The following is a 21,685-nucleotide window of genomic DNA, read 5'->3' as shown; positions in this document are numbered from 1 at the left end:
TGTTCCTGTACAGTTTCTGTGCCTGATTGCGTCAATTATCCACAGAGAGACTGACCAGTGAGTGATTCAGTTCGGATGGCATTCCCCTATAGTTTGGCCCTCAATGGCATCTCTGTTAAGTCAAGACAGTGACACTGTGGCCCTTTGCCTCTGTATGCATCACACTTGCGTGTGTGTGTGTGTGTGTGTGTGTGTTTGAGGCAGACAGCTGCTGCCACACTTGGAGGGGCCTCTTCAATTTCGTCCCACCCTGTACTCACTCCCTCTCCCTCCTTATACACAAACACATTCATTTTACTTCTCTTGGAGCTGAAGGACTTTTGAGAAGAGGACTAAATGACCCGCGCTTGAAACTCAATAGAAGTGTAAGGGAATATTACAAAAGGGTCCATTTGGATGTCTTTAGGATTTAAAGGTGACTAGCTGTGGCCGCCCTGTTGTTCCTTGGGAAACAGAGCATCTCACGTGTTCTCCTCCTTAGATCAGTCTTCATCTGAGAGTCTGGGTTTATGTGCTTCTGCTGGCTTTCTGAGATTAAACAATATGGAACAGGCACTCACAACGGGTGGCTAAACACTACACTCCCTGCGCTGCATTCAGGAGCCGGGACTCAAGGTAGGATTGACGTATCACCAAACCAAAGTAGCATGGCTGGATTGGTGTCATGTGGGAGTGTTATTGTCTGAAATGAGGACATTTTACTTTACTAACAAAGGCGAGTATGTCGGCTAGATACCAGCGTCGTAAAAGTGAGAGAGAGAATGAGATGGAGTTATTGCACAAATGGAAGAGTGGTGTTTATGGCTCACTCAACTTGGCCACTTTCCTCCAAAAATGAAGACATTTCTCCACTGAAATGAAACAAGGCTGACATTTCTATCCCCTTCAGATTTCTCTGCAGCTTGCCAGAAGAAACTGTTTAAATCTATTCTTGTACTTTTTAAATTGTTACCCTGGCCTGGACAGAGAGAGTAAAGTTGACTTTTTTAGGGGTCAGTTTTAAGATTGTCCAATATTCAACAATGATAATTAAATATATACAAATCTAGTTTAAAATGAATGTGCCAAGTAATACTTGTATTCATGTTGGTTTCAAATATTGAAAAATAATGAAAAACTTTTATACCATTTTCGATTAAATATTTGAATTGAATGACTCAATAAATGTCATGTGGTGTAACTATAAAGGTAAACTTATAAAAATGTTCCCTAAATGTTAATTACATTTTCAAAACCATTTGTTCAACTTTTCAGTGTAAGAATGATTTTAATTAATTTTTTAAAGGATTGTACCACTTGACATTTCACAACCAAGCTTCCTATGTCATGAGGAGGTTGAATTATATTCGATTTTTTAAGACACTTACTGACCTTGGCACTCTGCAGGGAGCTCTATGTCCTCTCTATGTCATTTCCTGTTTTATTTTGCCTGCATTTTTCTGTACATTGGTTGCACCACATGACTTTGATTTGGAGGACAAATGTTTTTCAAATGTTTAAATTAGTATAATATTATCATAACTGTTTCACTGTTTGTATTTTTTTCAAAGAAATAATAAGAAGATTATGCTCACTTTGAGTTATGCTATCATGACAGTTCTTGACACCACCTTGATTTTTTTTATTGTTTTATTTTTTTACTTTTTACTTTATGCCACAGAAATATTGAAATGAATTTAACTTAAAAAAAAAAAAGTTGTTCATCATAAAAGGTGTATTCAAGCCATTGTATGGATGAATTGCATTTATGATTTTTTAATAAATATTTAAAGTAGATTTAAAATAAATAAATACATGATTTGGACCAAAAATAATTTAACTGACACTTAAATTGTATTTTATTGATTTATTAAATGTTCTGTCTTATTTTGTTGGTTTTTCACTTATCAGTGTTCTTGTTTGACTCTGGTTCTGCTGTATGTTCACGGTTCACTGACACAGTTCTCTGGAAGATCTTGTGTTCCGCCTGTGTCGCTGTACCCACGTAAGATGATCCATGTGACAGGTTAGCCGGGGCTCTCTTCTGCTAGTAAACATACACATGCACACACTATCTGTGTAATTTGAGCTGCGAGTGCTTTGTTTTGAAGCGGCGTGTAGAATCTAAAAGGCCTTTGTGTTGGTTTAACTTTAGTACAGGAACAAAGCTAAAGATGTTAATTGTATGACTTGTTCTGACACACTCCTTCTGACACGTTTTTACCTTTTATTGTTTAATCCTGATTCTGTATTGCAATCAGAATGTTCTGAAGAGTGAAACAGTCTCAGCCTGAGACTGTTGAGCTTTCCAAACTTAACTTAATATGGGTGACATGATGCTCGGATGATACTTCACTGGAAAATTTAGGTCACGTCACACAATTAGGTCTATCATGCTGATCAGTTGTTGAGTGTCATGTTGTGTGTGTGTGTTTGGTTTGACGTGGCGGGGCTGTTGCCGTGCAGTGGGGTGATATCCAGAGGGCCAGAGCTTGGCTCTCTAACAAAGAGAACCCTGTGGATGGAAAAACAGCTGAGAGGGGGTGAGAGAGGGGGTAAAGTACAGCATTGTTAATCCCCTCCAAACCTGATGGTAAAAAATAAACAACAACACAGATTGAGCATTCCTGGCAGTCTGGCGGCTTAATTACAGAAGCCAGTGAATTTTTCTTTCTTTCTCCGGGTTAATTTTTTAATCTTGTTTAAGACAGTGTGGTCTGTTGACGTTTAAGGGCATATCTAAGAAAACCTTTTTTCATGTATTTCAAACTTTTTCTTATATTGTAGTAGATATACTAGGATTGTGCACAAGTAATTAATCGAGCACTTTTTCTGCACCACTAAATGATTAACTGGTTACAACACTTCAAATATTGCAAACTGGTTTTCTTTTGCTCCTTTGACTGTCATTTGTAATAATTAAATGTACTTTACTTTAAATGTACTCCTCTAAATCTCTAAACAGCTGACATGTTGTGATGAGATGCCATTATTTTTGATTAATTTCTCTCCTGGCTGATCATTACCATACAGCATAATTATTTATTCTATCCATCTTTATGTGAATCGATGTCTTTTCACACTTCCTTTATTCCCTCCACCTGATGAATTTAACCTCTCATTCTTGTGATTCGTTTTGTTTTGTTTCCACCATGTTTTACATCCACCCATCTGATAGATGGACTCATCATTGCTAGTTTTCAAAGACCCCATCACTTTTTCACAATCCATGACATTTTGAACTCTGTTTTTTATGCAAAACATGCATTTGCATTTTCCCATCATTTAAAATGAGGGGAAGAAAACATATTTTATCACAGCTTAAATGCATATTTAAGCTGTAATTGTCAATTTCCTCTTTTAGCATAAGTGCTTTGCAGGCTTTTGGGTGGTGTTATATTAAAAATATGTCTGCAGAGAGTTTAGCCAGTATCTCCAGGCAGAGTTTTGTGTGGATTCTTGCCAGACTGAGTCGGTCAGATCCCACGGTCGCCACTGCATGTGGCTAGATCAACAGGATCAGGTGTCACAAAAAGACCTATAATGACTTTTAGGACTGAAACATCTCACAATGCTTTTCCTGCAGTTAGTTGGTGTTCATTTGGTACAGTTCTCATATAATAAATTTGCATAACAACATGCTTATTCTTGAGAGACCAGTCTGAAGAACTGTTTGTAGATGGTGGATATGTTAAACAGTCTATAAACTCCTTTCTGTTGATCTGTTTGATACATGTATGGATAGTATGAGGAGGTAACAAAACAAAAGAGTGGGACAAATCACAATGTTCAATATGGCCGCTGTAAAATAAAAGTTATGACTTAAAATAATTAAAATAGCCTTTTTGATTTATAGTTGTGGATTTATCAGACTCTTTTTATCCAAAACGTTACCAAGATGGCTGTCGATTGAACTGACTTGCCTCAATGGTACATATTAGTGAAATTGGTCAGGATAATCATTCAATGGCTTCTCCATCCAGACATGGTAGTACATGCAGTGTCATTTAAATGGTTCTCCTCTCTCCTTTCAGGCATGGAAGAAGCGATGGTTTGTTCTGCGCAGTGGGAGGCTGACAGGAGACCCAGACGTGCTGGAATATTACAAGAATGACCATGCCAAGAAGCCCATCCGCGTGATCGATCTGAACCTGTGCGAGCAGGTGGACGCCGGTCTTACCTTCAACAAGAAGGACCTGGAGCACAGCTTCATCTTTGACATCAAGACTATCGACCGGATCTTTTACCTGGTGGCAGACACTGAAGAGGAGATGAACAAGTGGGTGCGCTGCATCTGTGATATCTGTGGCTTCAACCCCACTGATACGGAAGGTAAATCATGCCAAATGCAAACACACACCAGAGATATCTAGGGATTATAATTATAAGGATTTTAATAATGATTTCAAACAGTTTCATGAGGTAGAAATGTATATATATAAAAAAGATATAAAATGCTAAAATATTGCAAGTTTTGCAATTGGAATTTTTGCCCAAGCTGTCCCTTTCATGATGGGCCATACATTTTCAATAAGAGACAGATCTTGACTCTAGACAGGCAGTCAAGCACATTCACTTTACGGTGTAGAGTGTCTGAGAAACCACTCTGTTGTAGCACGTGTAGAATGAGGCCTGGCATTGTCTTGCTTTCCATGTCTCTGTACAATCCCAACATACGCCTCCATGTCAATGGTGCCTTCACACATATGCACATAAGTCACCCATGCTGTTTGTACTGATGCACCCCCATACCATGACAGATGTTTGCTTTTGCACCTGTCGCTGATGAAAGTCTGGATGGTCCCTTTCGTATTTGGGACTGAGAACTCAATGACAGTTTTTCGTCAGTGACAGAGAGAACTCTGATTGGCTGTTCAGTTCAGTGAATGAGTCAGTACATGAGAATAATAGCAAAACAGTGAACAAAGTTGTCTAGACAGTACAGACAGAAGGCTGTTCTAATTTACGTCATCTTACCTGAGTGTTCCTGGGCGGAATATAGAAAGTGGTCAGCATGATTGATATTCAAAACGGTATGCACGCGCTGCTTTATTTACGGTTTGTGTATCTGCAGCCTGCAGTGTCGGTTTCCCTTTTTGAATGACGAATATAGACGAATATATCTGCAGAAATAGACATCTCTAAAAGATATCTCCTTTACACGCAGGCGCAGAACGTGCATGCTGGCTGACAGTGGGCTGTAGTCCTTTCAATGTGTTCAAGCACTGCTTTTTTCGCGAGGCGACATCACAGTCGGCTTTCATCAGCGCTAGATTTTGGCATCGGTTTGGTGTGTCCGTACCTAAAAAGAAGCTGAAACGTGGACTCATCTGACCACAGCACACATTTTCATTGTCCTTAAGACCATCTGAGATGAGCTCGGGCCCAGAGAACTTGGCGGCATCTCTCCATATAATTGATGTATAGTTTTCTCTTTGCATAATATAGATTCAAGTTGTATTTCTTGATGCAGTGGCTGACTGTTAAGTGACAATGGTTTTACAAAGTACTCCTGAGCTCATGTGGCTATATTTTAAAGCTGCAGTATGTAACTTTTGGCGCTCTAGTGGTTATTAAACAAAACTGCACGCGTCTTGAGGAAGAACATTGTAGCCGGCGTAACTTCTCTCTGTTTATGTCTATGACGAGTCACGCAGGTACTGGGCTACTCTGCCGCGGTGGCCACCCGACCGGTCTAAAATAGTCCGAATATAAACACTTATTATAGCTGTACCGTAGTGACTCAGGATAAGACAAAAACACGGTTTGGAAAATGGATTCATGATGTACTCTTATAAATTTTTAACACAAAGTTACGTAGTGCTGCTTTAACAGTAGCATTATGGGTTCATCTAACTTTTATTTAGCCTCTGTCAACTTTTTTTGGAGTGTGTTGCAGCAATCAAAATCTAAATTTGTTTATATTGACAAAATACAATTAAGTTGGCCAGTGAAGTTTTGTACTTATGTCAGTTAAATAAAGGTTCAAGGGAATTGACACATCCCAGATTATTGATTTTTATTGTGTTTTACAAAATGTCCCAACTTTTCTGGAATTGGGGTTGTACTAAAATAGTTAAAAAGATTTTTAAAAAGAAAAATCGTATTGATTGATTCATGCACTCCTTGGCCCTGCTGGCATAATGGTCATTCACTGTAATGCAGATACAAGATCGAAGTGCCAACGACTAAAGTGTCCCCCTAAAATTGATTCATTGTAGCACCTCAGGTCTCCATCAGCTCAGCTGTATTGATCTCAGATGCTGTCAGCTCACTGTGGCCTTCTTTAGAAGTGATGTGAAGTCCTGAAGTTTGTGAATGCTGTTGTGGTAAATTATGCTCATGTTGGTTTCTACTTAGGAAGTGCTAATACTTGAGCTACTGGTTCAGAAAACATTTGTGGTTGTACATCTGGCCTTCACCGTTTTGTGAACTTCTACTTGTTTAAAGGATAGATAGTCGAGAGAAGACAGGACATTTTGGAAAGGAGGAGACAGGGGTGTAACGATACATAAAAAAATTGTTTAATACGTACGGTTTGGGAATGTTTTCATTCCGGTGGCGGAAAATCTAAACATAAAATTACTTATTTTACAATATAATTATTGCCCTCCCATGCTATTAAACTTTGTCTGTTTGGTGAGCATTATTTGTGCCAGTGCTCCTTCATTGAAGTCTGAATTTTTTAAGCTTTCTGTCAGGATGAGTCTTAAATGCAAATTGGAAATACTTGCACAAATTTCTAACATTTATAGATAAGAGCACAACCGTAAGGTGCAAATTACTGCAATACAGTGCACATGACTCTTTACTTGTTCATTGACATGAACTCTTTAACAGCATCAGGATAAAATTGTGTTGTGGTTGTTGTTGAGACAGCCTTGTTGATTATTGTAAGATAATATCTAGTTTTGTTGCAGCGTTAGTGTACACTTTTATGGCCTGCTATTCATTCTTTTTCATGCAAGTCCACAAAATATGTGTAAATTACAGATAAATTAAAGTGGAAATGAAGCAGTCAGTCAAGTTTGCAATATTTAGTAAACTGATTTCCACTTTAATAAAAAAAAAAAAAAAAAATGTATAACAAACATGATTAATGTAACCATTTTAAAGAAAAAGGGATGTTTTGTGCGCGTGACGTCACAGGGTTGGTTGTCTTAGCTGAGGTAAATAGATATTCTCAGAGTTAAAAAAAAAAAATCCCATGCACACTCAGCTTAAAGGTATAGCGGAGGCTTTTCCTGAATTTTAGAAAAGAACCGCCCTCTCCACTTTTTGAAAAAATGCACATGCGCAACACTACCTGCTCCCGAGAGGGAACGCCTATTAAACGTGTGCACGAGAGAGCATGCACGAGCTAATCATAGCTTACATTAACTTTTACTAGCAGTGATTTTAAATGGATTTCTCCAAATAGCATGCCAAACTTTACCTGTCAAGAATCTTTGCGACTGAGACATCAGTGGGAAGCCCAACCTGTGTTTTGAGCGCACGCCATCGTGTGAATCGTGTGCACGAGCACGTACGACTGCCTTACGTAAACATATCACCAGAATGATTGACACTTAGGAGGACCTATAGTCTTGATGATCCACTCGGAAAAAGAAAATCCTCCGCTATACCTTTAATAAGCATTTCTTTACTTTTTGAACACACTATCATTCTCAAATGGATGAAGACAAACTTGAAAGAGCTGTTGAGCTCATTGCTTGCGCATTTGAGCCGATACTGCAATGTGCCGTCAATTTGCCACTTCTGTAATTCAAAGTGACATCAAAAACCACAAATCCCTTTACTGTAAGGCTATAAATGTAATAATATGATGTCTTTCATTCACTCTGATAAACAGTTTAAATCAGTGTATTGACGGAGCACTGTAAAAAAAAAAAAATGTTTTTAATGATTTAAAACAACTTTTCATCGTTTGCCAAATCACATATATCAATAACTACAGACAGAGTGTCTTCATGTTCTGTTTTCGCTGGAGGAAAACAATTGTGTGATGAAGGGTGATTCGTGAACACAGCGAGAACCTGATTGGTACCGGCAAGTGCTGGACGGTCGCTAAAGCGCACATTATAGCCAGATAAATTTAAAACAGATAGAGCAACTTCAGGCTTAAGGTTGTTGGTGCGGCGAATTACTAAATTGCCTGAATCAAAGGTATTTCCCTCAATGTAATATTCCCCCCAAAAATGTTCACTGCATTCTCTGACATCAGCACCCATTGAAGGGGTTTTCCTTTTCAGTGCTGCTAGCCAATGAAGCTGTACATTCTCAGTTTTAGTGGCAGTTTATGGAAATTAACTCTTTTGCCCTTTGCTTTTAACGCTGTAAAAATCATTTCTACAACCAGGAGAAGTACAGTCATTTCAAATTGAGTAACTGAATATTCATGAGCTACTAAATTTGACAGCTGACTAATCAATAAGTTAAGCCTTCTGGAAAAAACATCACATAGCATAATTAATATTCATGAACATTTACACTCACCTGTAATTAGTTGTAATTATACAATTGGGTAGGCCATCTTTTTGCATCTCAAACACCGCTTCGGATGTTCTCCTTTCCGGGATGGGTGCGTTGTTGCCAGAGGGAGGTTGTGCCCCGGGGCCCAGAGAGCAGCGTGCAGGGGGACTGGCGCCGGTGAGCGGGGCTGAACCGGCGGTGCGCTTTCCAGCGCAAGAGGTGAGGAGAATTTCATCACAGGAGAACTTACTACTGCGCGTGTGCCCTGATCCAGTGGGGAGGTTGTTCAGCCTCGACAGTGGAACATTGTCCAACACCATGGAGATACAAGCGCAGAAGGACTTGGGAAATCATAGTTATCCATATCGGAATGAAGGACAGAGGCCCGAAACATTTTTAAAAGTAGTGAGTAAACATGAATCGTACCAGTTTTTTTCCACTGTGAACCATTCGAAAATTTTATGGGACAGCAAAAGTAAACCAAAGGGCATTTTTGGAGCGCATTTGAACATTAGGAGCCTGTTGCCAAAGCATGATGAGGTTAAATCACTGTTAATGGACTCGAATTTACACTTTTTAGGTCTGAGTGAAACATGGCTTCATAGTGGGATTCAAACTGGTTTAATTGATATTCCAGGTTATAAATGTTATAGAAATGACAGGAAAACTGGAAGAGGAGGAGGAGTGGCACTTTATTTAAGAGATTACATGACAGGCACAGAAGTCACTTTTGATCATGAATTAAATATTGAATACATCTGTGTTGAAATCACATTATCATTAAGTATGCATTTTAAAATTGTGGTTTTATATAATCCTCCCTCTTTTAAAGATGTATTTTATGATGAGTTGAGTAAATTGATGAAATTGGTGGCCCATAAGTCCGAAGTAATTGTACTAGGTGATTTTAATATAGACTGGTCTAATGCTGGTAAAAGGAAAAAACTCAAAACCTTAATGACTAAATTTGATTTCACCCAAATAACCAAGGGTGCCACAAGGATCTCAAAATCTTCTAGGACACAAATAGACCTAATTTTTTCGAATAAGGAGGATCGGATTTTGAAATCATATAATTTTCTAACTGGTTTGTCAGACCATAACATGATTCTCGTTGCCCGAAAATTATCAAAAAAACGTCTGTTAAATATAAATAAAACACAATCAAATATACTGACCATTTTAAAGCGTGATTTTCCTGCTATCGATAGTGAGTTAGATGCTCTTGACTGGAGCTCAACTTTAGACAATGATGATGTGCATAGCTGCTGTAAAGAGGTGATGAACAAGGTTGAACGGATCATTTCTAAATTTCTTAAAAAGCAAAAGCATTTGAAAAAGAGAACACTACCTTGGATTAATGAGGAGTTGAAAAAACTAATGAAGGAAAGAGATTTGGCTTTGAAAAAATCTGTTAAGACCAAATTAAGTAGTGATATAAATATTTTTAAAAGTCTTAGAAATCGAGTCACTAAAAATATAAGAAAAGCAAAAGCGGAGTATTACATTACAACAATAACAGAAGCCAAGGGAAGCCCTCTTATAATGTGGAAGCAAATAAATGGTATTGTGAAACCGTCAGGCAAATCAAAGAACATCCATGAGCTTAGAATTGGAGGTAGGCAGATTAGGGACAGTAAACAAATAGCACTGGAATTTAATACGTTTTTTGTTTCATCAGTGGAAGAACTGGTGCAACAAGTTAATGTAGAACAGCAACTAAAATTCACTAATCATCAATTAATAAAACAATATTCTTCATTCTCACTTCAGCAGACCAATGAAGCAAAAGTGCTTGAAGCAATACATTTAATTAACAATAGCTATAGTAAGGATCTTTTTCACTTAAATTCTGTCTTTTTGAAACGAAATAAAAACACTTTTGTAAAGCCGCTGACACACCTGATCAATTTGTCTATACAGAGCGGACAATTTCCTACACCTTGGAAACAGGCAAAAGTTATGCCATTATTTAAGTCAGGAACACCTGACCAGGCATGCAATTATCGGCCTGTAAGCATCTTACCTGTATTTTCAAAGGTGTTAGAAAAAATTGTGTATGGTCAGCTTATGGCGTTTATACAATCAAATAACATTTTACACCCATTACAATTTGGCTTCCGTCCTCAATACTCCACCGAAACCGCAAACTGCTTTTTTATGGAACAACTTAAATTTGCAATAGATAGAGGAGAAATTGTTGGTGCCGTCTTTTTGGATCTCAAAAAGGCGTTTGATACACTAAATCACGACATCCTTATTAATAAACTGTCCAACTTTAACTTTACATCATCAACTTTACAGTGGTTTAAATCATATCTTGAACAGAGAGATCAGTGTGTGGTGGTCAATAATGAAATGTCTACATTCTTAAAAATTAATACAGGAGTACCGCAAGGGTCCATTCTTGGGCCCTTGCTCTTTACACTGTATATTAATGATCTGCCAGACTCATGTCCTACAGCTGGATTTCAGATGTACGCAGACGATGCAGTGGTTTATGTGCGTGGGAAAAATGTGAATGCAGTTTCTGATGAAATGGCAAAACACCTGCAAACTGTGGCGGTGTGGTTTCAAAATGCAGGTCTAACATTGAATTTTAAAAAGACTTTGTCTGTTTGCTTTGCCTCAAGATTCAAGTCCATATCAGAAGAACTAAATTTACGAATAATGGGGCATAAGATCCAACAGGTATCAGAGGTCAAATACCTGGGCCTTGTACTAGACTCTCATCTTCAATTTGACAGTCATATAAAAAAAATCTGTCGAGTAGTCAAAGCAAATCTTTATACATTCAGATTGATCAGGGATTACCTGCCGTTCCATGCTGCTCACACTTTCATGCACGCCATGATCTTCTCGCATATGAGTTACTGCATCTGCTCATGGTCACAAGCTACTGTATCTACAGTTAAGCCACTTCAAATGATTTATAACAGAGCGGTTAAAGTCTTAGATAGGAAACCCATTAGGGCACATCATTGTGTTAGTCTGAAGAATTTAAATATTTTATCTTTTGCAAATTTTATAAAATTTTCTCTGTTGAAGCTGATGCATAAATGTTTAAATCAGCAAGCCCCACAGGTCTTGAGTGAATGCATAGTTTCTCTTAGCGCTGTGGGTTCAAGGACTAGAGGAGCTCAGAACCGGAACTGTCAGATCCCGAAATGTAAAACTTCATTTGGACAATCAGCTTTCTCTGTACAAGGCACTAAAGCCTGGAATTGTTTAACCACTGAACTGAAAGGAGTGTCAAACTGGGTTCTCTTCAAATATAAACTTAAAGACTCTTTAATTAGTGGTCAGAATTGCGACCACTGACCGTTCATTGCATTAGTGTGTTACACTGTATTATTATTATGTTTATTTTACCAATGTATTGTTTGATTTTATGTAAAGGCCCATTAGGGACGAACATTGAGAATTAGCTTTGGCTAAAATGTTGTAGTATGTAACATGAGTTTATGTAACATACTTGTCCCTATTCAAATAAACTTAAATAAAAATAAATAAAATTGAAAAACAATTATAGGTAACACTTTATTTTACAGTGTGCTTGTTACACGTATACTATAGCAATAACTATAAATTATGCATAATTATGTGCAACTAACCTTACAACAAACCTAATCCTGACCGTAACCCTGTAGTAAGTACACGTAGTTAATATTGCTCAGTACTTAAATGTCTAATTACACTCTAAAAATGACACCTTAAAATTAAGTGTATCCCAATTCTATTATGAATACAACTTTAAAATGTGTGTAGTTACTTAAGTAACATTGGCTATAGTCGTTTTATTAGTATATGCTCAATACGAAACATTTTTAATATGTAATAAGTGCATTAAGTTTACTAAGTTCGTTAAGTTCTTAAGTAAAAAAAAAAGGTTTTGAGAATGAAGTCTGGTATGAGTCCTATTGTTGAAAATGTGAGACACATTCTCATGCTCCTTTTTGCTACATTGATAATATATCATATAAAGAAATGCCCAAGCAGTTTCGGACATTTAATTTGGTCTGTTTTGAGACACACAGGGTTTTGCCATTATTAGCCACCAACACTAAACAGGGTACAGTGATTGCAAATATGTAGGGGGGTTTTCCATGGCTTGGATGATTCAGCAGCTAGCCTGACAAACAAGAGCGGGAGGGGGAGAAGAATGAGGGATGGAGGAAAATGGGAAAAAACTGAAGAGACAGAAAGAGACAAAGTGGCCCTGACAGCCTTGAGCTGCCTGCACTTAGAGAGAGTCAAATGCAACCCAGTGAGTGAGTGGGTGTGTGTGGGTGTCAATGTGTGTGCGCACAAGTGGTGTGTTTGTGTGCGTTTTACTGAATAACTGAAAGCAGAGTTTGAAGAGAGACTTGTACAAAAACACGCACAACCACCCCGTCAGCTGCACTCCACTGACCTTGAGAGTAGGCTGTTCAAAGAGAGTTGGAAATAAAAATAAAAAGTCAGAGATAAAGAAAACTCTTTTAAAAGAACATGGACAAAAAAGCTTTACAAGTTATCGTAGATGGCACATAAAAACCGAGACTCCGTCATGGATTAGTGGCGCTTTCTTATTAGCGTCTTGTATTCAGGGTTCCTCTCTACGCAGTTCTGCACGTTCACACGGCCTGTGTAGGATGCCAGCCTTAACCTTTATCAGTTCCTTTACAAAAACATGTAATTCTTCTTTGCTCTCGATTTGAATCTTTTCTTCAACATATCTAAATATTTGGGCATAATCTGGCCATACAATACAAACTCAACCCTCTGGGGTCTGAGGTGTTTTCTGGAGGTTTTTTGACATGTCGTGACATTTGTGCTTATTTACGATACAATTTCATAGCAAAAGTCTGATTACACTGTATTCAGCATAAACTCTGCGAGCAGCAAGAATGTAAAAGTTTGTAGTTTTGAGAAAATGGCGTGAATGATCATGCATATTGATGTTTCACACCTGGGAATACAAAGACCCCTCCCCTAATGACCCTGTCAGCTGAATGGGACTAGAAGTAAGAATGCAAGGAGAATAAAAAATGTCTTTTTGATTGATTGTATTTTATTTACAACACAACACAATCCAAAAACATAACGAAGGACAAAAGGCACATTATTGAGCACACTGATGAGACTTGAACAGTCACACTCCTTTGTGCCATTCCTAGAACACTTTCCTGTTCAACATACCTGTCATTTCCAAAGTGTTTGCTTTTTCTTTTCCATGTTCATGTAGAAGCTTGCTGATGTTGGAACAACTCTCTTAGAGAATAACAGTTTGAAGAGACTTTTTTGAAAGTTTGAGTCAGCAGGACTCATCAGTGGCATCTGGTCCCTGTAAAAAACAACAAAACAACTGTGAACATGCTGATATCAGGAGCAAATAGCTGCACGATTTGTGGGGTGGGGTGGTGGTGGTGGTGGTGGTGGTGGGGGGGGGGGTCGGGAATCTAATTGTGATTTTTCTGGTAAAATTGATTTAAAATTCACAAACAACAAAAATATAAAGAACACCAGATTTGTTGTATCTACATGTAGGGCTGCATAAAATAACAACAACAATAATAATAATTTTACTTTACAGAAAACATTTATTTTTTAGGAAAATGCAGGCGGTCTATAACTATAAATCATTAGAAAGGAACTCTTCAGTACACTAGAGAAAAATAAATGAATTATCATGTTACTTCAAACTCACTTTATAACGTATGAAAACATTTGGAGTAAAAATATGTCTGGCAATAGTTCAACTAGTACAATTTTATGTAACACATTATCTAATGTAAGCAAATTGCTTACCTCCACTGGATCACGTTCGTCGTCTTCTGAGGTAAATCCTAAGCTTATTCCTTACAGCGCGTCTTCCAAACTTGGTGAAAGGAATGAAGAAGTTTGATGCTTTGTTTACTGAGATGATGGGGGCGTTTACAGGTTTGCGTGCCTCACACGTGGACGATTAGCGTGTCAAAGGCTGCGCAGCCTGTGAGCGTGGTCACATTAAAAATGAGCAAGTCTTGAGAAACTGAACCCCTCGTTGGTTTCATACGAATTGTATAAACAGAGAATTTTTGTTTTTGATATGAATTACTTCATTTAAAAGAAGCTTCAAGCTTTCCAAAGACATATCTCTCATGTCAGTGTGGCAAGTATTCACTGAGTTACAGTTCGTTTTTGGATGTGTTTCAGAATGGACTTCACTGAGAGCGAGACTCGTTTGTTTTCTTTATTTTGCGAAAAGCACAACATTTTGTTTTTGTTGCGAGTGTACACAACGTGACTGCCGACCCCAGGGGGTTAAAGACACCATGAAATCAGATGAGGAGCTTTGTTGTTTTTAGTCTATATCTATTAGCTTTTAAGTTAATGTTAATGCTAGTGTACTCATAAAAATGGTAAAATGAACTTTGAGGATACACACATTTTAATTTTAAAACCATTTTGTCCAATCAAATTTTCCTTCTCCCAATTAAACCCGTAGCCGATAAGAAGCCCCAAGAAGCAAATCATCACTTGGACTATGATATAACTTAAGCCTATTGGCGTTTTATTTTTTATTATTATTGCAGCCTTCAATATTGCTTCATTCACACCATGTCGTCATTGACAATTACAAGATAACAACACAATGACGTTTTTCTGAGCTCTCTGAAAATGTTGAGTTTACAAGTTGTAATTACAAGTTCTACAAGGACGGGAACTCTTTTTACAAGTCGGAATCTCATAATTTTGGTAATTTGGACCTTTTATCCGTCACTTTTAAAGAAGGGCTCGACTTTAAGCCTTTTCATGTGCTTGTCCTTCATTGAATCTATCATTCACAAAAAAGTTACTTGTCCAAATTTTTTAATTTTTTATTGTTTTGCGTTGTAAATATGATTTATTCTGAACCAATATTCTCATCAGTGTCAAATAAGCTTTGATATATTAAACCTGCATCTTTAAAGGTGGGCAATGTATGTTTCATCTTTCATTTTAAATTCCTAAATTTGATCAATAAATTCAATTAGAATAAGATGACACTATAGGTCTGTTACCTTAGGTAGGGCTGATCATATTAAATCATTTACTTTAAATTACTAAAAATTACTAATGAAATTGTTTTAATATTTTTGAATATACAAGTAAGAAACGTTGGAAAAAATGATACTTTTAAACCTGAAACTAAACCACCAGAAGGTGGCGGCAGGCGACCGTCTAAATGAGCGAGTCATTAATTCAAACGATTCGTTCAAACGACTAATTCATGCAAGAATGAGGCAGTTGTTTATAAATGGGTCGTTGAATCTATGACTCAACCAATTTGTTCAAAATGCTGAATCATTCAGTAATGAAAACACAGTTGAGAAGTGCTGTGAGATGCACCATCATTCTACTTTGATCTTTGTTTGAAACTATTTTCGCTGCTGAAACAGATCAAAAACAGTCAATATTGTGTCTAAAATGTAAGTGACTTAATTTGAACTGTTTATTGAACTGTTATATGAAATCAATGTCACATTTTCTATCGTGATGGTATTCAGGAAATTAGCACTCGTCGTGTGAGGTTGCTTAACTGTATCATACATTTACTATCGATTGCAACTTACAATAATTGTAATAAAATCATTCTCTTGTTTTATTGATTCCCTAGTTATTATTATTTTTGTTATTGACATTTTTATCAGGCTACTTGTCCGGCCGGGCAAATAAAATTCTCTTTTACTTGTCCCTTCAAAAAAATCCACTTGTCCCAGACAAGCGTTAATGTCGAGCCCTGCGTAAAGTACACAGGAAGTAAAACTGCACTTGTCAAGCAATTTCATGGGGTATTTAAGCTTCTTTGCATTTAAGCTTTTTGCATACATTTTTGCATGCAGTATGTTGCTCGCTGTTGATTTCCATAAATAAATGCAACATTTAGTTTTAAAATAAAGGAAAAATGTGTACATTTGGAGGTGCATTTGGAAAATGTCTGTGAAATCACTACGATAAGGCAAACCTTTAAATCAAACAGGGTCATGGAACTAAGACCTAACTATCAATTAATGTCATATAAAACTTGGTAACAAATGTTTTTATTGACACGTATCTGCTTATTTTTCAGTTGAATTTGTAATTATGAAATATTCTATAAATATTCCAGAAAACAGAAGGCATTAATTAACAAATTGTTTTTTAATAAAATAATGAATAAATACATGCATATATTAAATAATTAATCAATAAAACTGCTCTATTTTTCTTGTTTTGTTTTTTTACGAATATACCTCTCAACCATACATCTGAGTTTCATTTGATCAGTTCACACTTCTTTTTGCACTTAGCTCACCAGATGTCAGCCCGTGGAGACACTTATACTAATCACAATACTATTTTTTGTTTTGATACAGGGATGTTTTCAGTAAAAGCTTTTGATTAAAGCAGTGTTATCCTTAGTTTGATCTAATCTGAAGTGTATCTAAAAGCTTGTGATCTCCTAAAGTGTAAAGCCTAATGCTAATCTCTCCTCTCTGTTCTTTCTAAAGACTCCACAAAGGTCTCTCACCAAGTAAATGTTCCAGGGGGTCTGGTGGTGGATATGGCCCCTAGTGGAGGGCCGGGAGGAGCCTTAGGGGCTTCTGCACTGGCCAACCTGCCTCCTCCTTACCAGCCCGTCAGCATTAGACCCCTGGGGTCCTCCTCCAGTCTGGATGAGCCTCAGGACTATCTTTGGCTACTCAACTGTGAGAGCAAGAAACCTGAGCCTAATAGGTAAGACTTGAAACACATCACACTGCATCACAGATTAGAACGTGGCTCATCCCATAATTTTGTAATATAGGTCTGTTACTGTTTTGAGTTTGTTTTTAAACCAAGGGTTATGTAATGTGAATGCCACCCACCTCTATTAAGAGGCTCCTAGGTCCATTCAGGTGCTATGGGTGAAAATCTGGATATAAGGGGCTCATTGTGTGTATTTGTGTGTGGTGTAGTCCAGTCGCTCCTCTTTCTCTAGGGGAGGAGGAGCAGGAATACCTGCTTTTGGAGGAGTGTGAGAGCCGGAGCGCTGCTCCTGACAGTCAGTGAGTGAAGAGCATCAGTGTGAAGAATACAGTACTAAACCACACACATTTGGCCAGCAGCCTGCACACTTATTACAATAACTTACTAAAACAAATATTTTACTGAGCAAAATGGGTTGGTATTTGTGTATGTGTAGTTTTAACTGGGACTTGTGTGAAATGTGATGTGCATGGTTGTGTTTGGCACTAACCTTGCCAGTTCTAGCTGTATATCTAGAAGCTTATTATTACACACACTTCGAAATACTTGATATCGATTGGTTAAACGTTGCCATCTGTGGTCAAATATTGTGTAATGATCATTAAACTGGATATTTGACCATTGTCACTGGCAACCAGTCTGTGGCACTCGACTAGTTTGGTCTTCAATGACACTGTTGACTATACTATCATAATACTTCTAACATGACAAATCAAAATTTTAGGTGTTTTTTGTAAAGGTGCATTTAAGTAGTTGTTTAGCTTGCGTTGGTATTGCTGTTCTTCATGGACTGTACAGATGCCACAGTGCTGTTAGACGCTGCACTGCCATCTATCACTGTGGATCAGCATGATTGTCTCTGAGTTTTATGTTAATTACACTGATAGTAGTGAGTTTAAAGCCCGGGACACACCAAGCCGACGGTCGGCCGTCGGGCAGTTTTTGTGCGTCTGCCGACTTAGTTTTCTCAGTGTGTTCCGCACGGTTCCGCACAGTCGGCTGAAATCGGTCCTCGTCGGCTTTTTTTTCAGCCGATTCAACATGCGTCGGGCCGTCGGTGAGAGAGAACTCTGATTGGCTGTTCAGCTTAGTGAACGAGTCAGTGCACGAGAATAATTGCAAAACAGAGCAAAGAAGTAAAAACGGTCCATATAGAAGGCTGTTCTAATGTTACGTCATCTTACCTGAGTGTTCCTTTGCAAATATTTCAATATTAACATGAGCAGAGTGGACTAAAGAAAGTGTTTAGCAGGATTGATATTCAAAACGGTAAGCACGCACTGCTTTGTTTATGGTTTGTGTGTCTGCAGTCTACAGCATCAGTTTCCCTTTTTGAATGATGAATATAGATGAATATATCTTCAGAAATAGACAGTTGTCTCATTTACACACAGGTGCAGAACACGCATGCTAGCTGACAGTCGGCTGTAGTTCTCTCGGTGTGTTCATGTGCAGCTTTTTTCCCCGACGCAGTTGACGCGAGGCGACAACACGGTCGGCTTTTATCAGCGCTAGTTCTTTGGCGTCGGTTTGGTGTGTCCCGGGCTTTAGAGAGTGTTCTGTTCTATAATTAATTCCCTTTACCTGTCCAACAAAAAAGAATCAACATGGGCATCACTGCTTAGGATTAGGAGAGGGGTGATCTGCTCCATTAGAAAGTTCTTATAGGTGACAGTCTTTATCTCATTTGAATACACACCATTAAAGTGACTCCTCACAAAAGCACTTTTTATTTTTTAATGTGTAAAACTTTTTAAATTAGCACCAGCCTATTGGATGCACCTTTAAATGCCAAGTTGCTGTGCAATAAGTTGGATAATATAGTCATCTTGTCATTATTTCAAAATTAAACCACTTTAGGATTCAGTTATTATGCAGTAATTACCGTCTGACTGTACATTACATTTTAAATGCCAGTTAATTCGAACTGAGAACAAAAAGTTATTTTCAGGCAGCATGTTGACATGAATAGCGTGGTATGTGTTTGAGGAGGTGTTTTCATCTTTGTAGTGATGAACAGCAAGTTTGTTGTAATATATTCAGTTTGTGTTATTTAACTGACAGTTGGTATCTTTGCAGGGCCCATGGCGACTGCTCCAAGTCTACCTCTTCCGAACCCGACTGTAATGACAACCTCCCTTCCCACTACACGCCCACCTCCTCCTTTTCTAAGCACGCCTCGATCAATGGTTTCTTTCCTACCCAGCATGCCGCTGGGCTCTATGATTCTCCTCCTTCGCGCGGGCAGTCGTTGTCGGCCGACTCGCAGGCCCTGTACCACCTGCCCCGAAGTTACTCTCAGGACACTGTGCTGCTGCCGAAGTCGGCATCCTCCCCTCCCGCTCCTGACAGTGAGCCTGGTGAACTCTATGTCTTTAACACGCCTGGTCGTAAACCCTCCTTAGAAGCCCAGTTACGGAACTTGTCGGTCAGCTATGATATTCCACCCACACCTGGAAGCAACTGCACCTACCAGGTTCCCCGTACAGCCGGGGTGGAGGCTGTTTCCGGGGCCTCAGACGTGGTACCGCCCCCTCGCCCGCCCAAGCCTTTACTGACCGCTGGATCAGTCCCACCTGAGCGGTCGCCCACGGACACGTATGTGGTGCCACGGTCAGCGTCTGAGACGGATGGGAATTACTGTGTGCCGTCTAGTGCAGGAGGGAACAAAGCACTAAGAAGCAACACTATTGGTACAATGGATTCTTCACGCCTGCGTAAAGGTGAGAGGATGTGAAAATGTTAAAGCAAATGTTCAGTAACAATATACGTAAGCTACAATTCTAAAGAAGTCTAATTATGAATGCAGGGAATGTCACTTTGGCTTCTAGATAACGTGCATAGATGTAACGGCAGTATGTACTGACTCCATGCAGAACTTTATAATGGTTGAGTAAATGGAGTACTTTTTTTAAAAATAAATAAATACTTATTACAATAAATACTTGTTTCAATACATTTCTGTTTTAAATAAATGCTGTTCTTTTGAACTCTCCATTAAAGAATCCAAAAAAGAAAATCACAGTTTCCACAAAAATATTAAGTATCACAACTGTTTTCAAAATTGATAATAATAAGAAATGTTCCTTGAGCACCAAAATCAGCATTTTAGAATGATTTCTGAAGGATCATGTGACACTGAAGACTGGATTAATGGCTGCAGAAAATTCAGCTTTACCATCACAGGAATATATTTAAAAAATGTATTAAAATAGAAAACGGTTGTTTTAAATTGTAATAATATTTAGAATTTTGATCAAATAAATGCAACCTTGGTGAGGATAAGAGCATAGCGACCCCAAACCTCTGAACGCTTGTGTATAATAATTATTTATATTGTAAATATTTGGGGCTGTAAGGCATTTTGCATTGTAGTAATTGATTTTACTACAGGTTTGTTCTGTCTGTTTGACAGATATGTGTTAAGCATAATAAAGCATTAATGTACGAGTGGTGTAATTAATGGGATGGGATCGCTTGGAATTTGGAAAAGAGACAGGGCCTAGGGCCAAAACCTTTACAATATTTATTTTTATAAAAATTCTTATATATTTGGTTTCTTGCAGTTAGCCAGAATGTACTGTGGATATCTTTATTTTGGGATCCTAAATATTGCTTATTGTCTCATTGCCTCACAAATCATTCTCTCAGGATGTTTTAATAGAAGGCCATCAAGCTGTTTGTGCTGCAACAAAGGAGTCATGTAGTCATGAGTGAGGACCTCTAGTGTTGTTTGGTGGTATTGCAACATCTTGTTTACATACACTCCCTTCTTTACAGATGCCTCCATAATAATGCACAACCAGATACCATAACTATGTATGTATGCATGTATGTTTGGGGGATAGTAAGAATTTTTTTAAATAAATTAATATTTTTATACAGCAAGGATGCATAAGTTCACCAAAAGTGACAGTATAGACTTTCACATTGTTATAAAAAATTGTATTTAAAATAAATGTTGTTCTTTTGAACTATCTATTCTGAACTAACTAAGACTATTATTTGATAATCCCGAAAAAAGGGTTTCTACAAAAAAATTAGCAGCAGTTTTCAACATTGATAATAATAAGAAATGTTTCTTGTGCACCACATCAGCCTATTAAAATGATTCTGAAGGATCATGTGACCCTGAAGACTGGAGTAATGATGCTGAAAATTCAGCATTGTCATTAGAGAAATAAACTTCATTTTAAATTGTATTAAACCGAAATCAGTTCTTTAAAATGGTAATAATTCACATTATTACTATACTGTTTTTACTTTAGTTTTGATCAATAAATGCAGCCTTGGTGAGCATAACAGAGGCCTATGACTTTTTTTTTTTGACATCGTTCAGTTATTTTGTATTTATTTCACAGATTACGGATCTCAAGACTGCTATGATATACCCCGTCCCTTCCCCCCAGACAAAAGTTGTTCGTTTGATTTTAATGAAAGCTTCAACAACTATTTTGTAAGTTTTCTTACTTACTAAATTGTATATTTATCTATTCTAAAA

The 21,685-nt window shown here is 37.8% G+C and overlaps 1 protein-coding gene across 8 annotated transcripts in view; it reads left to right on the top strand.

Moving 5' to 3' along the window:
* Positions 1-21,685, top strand: part of gab1 (GRB2-associated binding protein 1) — an 87,097-nt gene that overhangs the window by 47,531 nt on the left and 17,881 nt on the right. For 6 of the 8 annotated variants that reach the window (XM_079854186.1, XM_079854187.1, XM_079854185.1 and 3 more), the window contains 4 exons: positions 4,014-4,311; positions 16,947-17,172; positions 19,264-19,907; positions 21,546-21,640. In XM_079854186.1, coding sequence (XP_079710312.1) covers positions 4,014-4,311; positions 16,947-17,172; positions 19,264-19,907; positions 21,546-21,640 — 1,263 coding nt within the window. Of the gene's footprint in view, positions 1-310; positions 616-4,013; positions 4,312-16,946; positions 17,173-19,263; positions 19,908-21,545; positions 21,641-21,685 lie in introns of those variants that run through there. The other 2 variants (XM_079854192.1, XM_079854188.1) reach the window with 1 other exon arrangement.

The sequence above is a fragment of the Squalius cephalus genome, assembly GCF_949319135.1.
Source record: "Squalius cephalus genome assembly, chromosome: 2".
NCBI classification, from domain to species: Eukaryota; Metazoa; Chordata; class Actinopteri; order Cypriniformes; family Leuciscidae; genus Squalius; species Squalius cephalus.
This window is presented reverse-complemented; position numbering and strand designations above follow the sequence as displayed.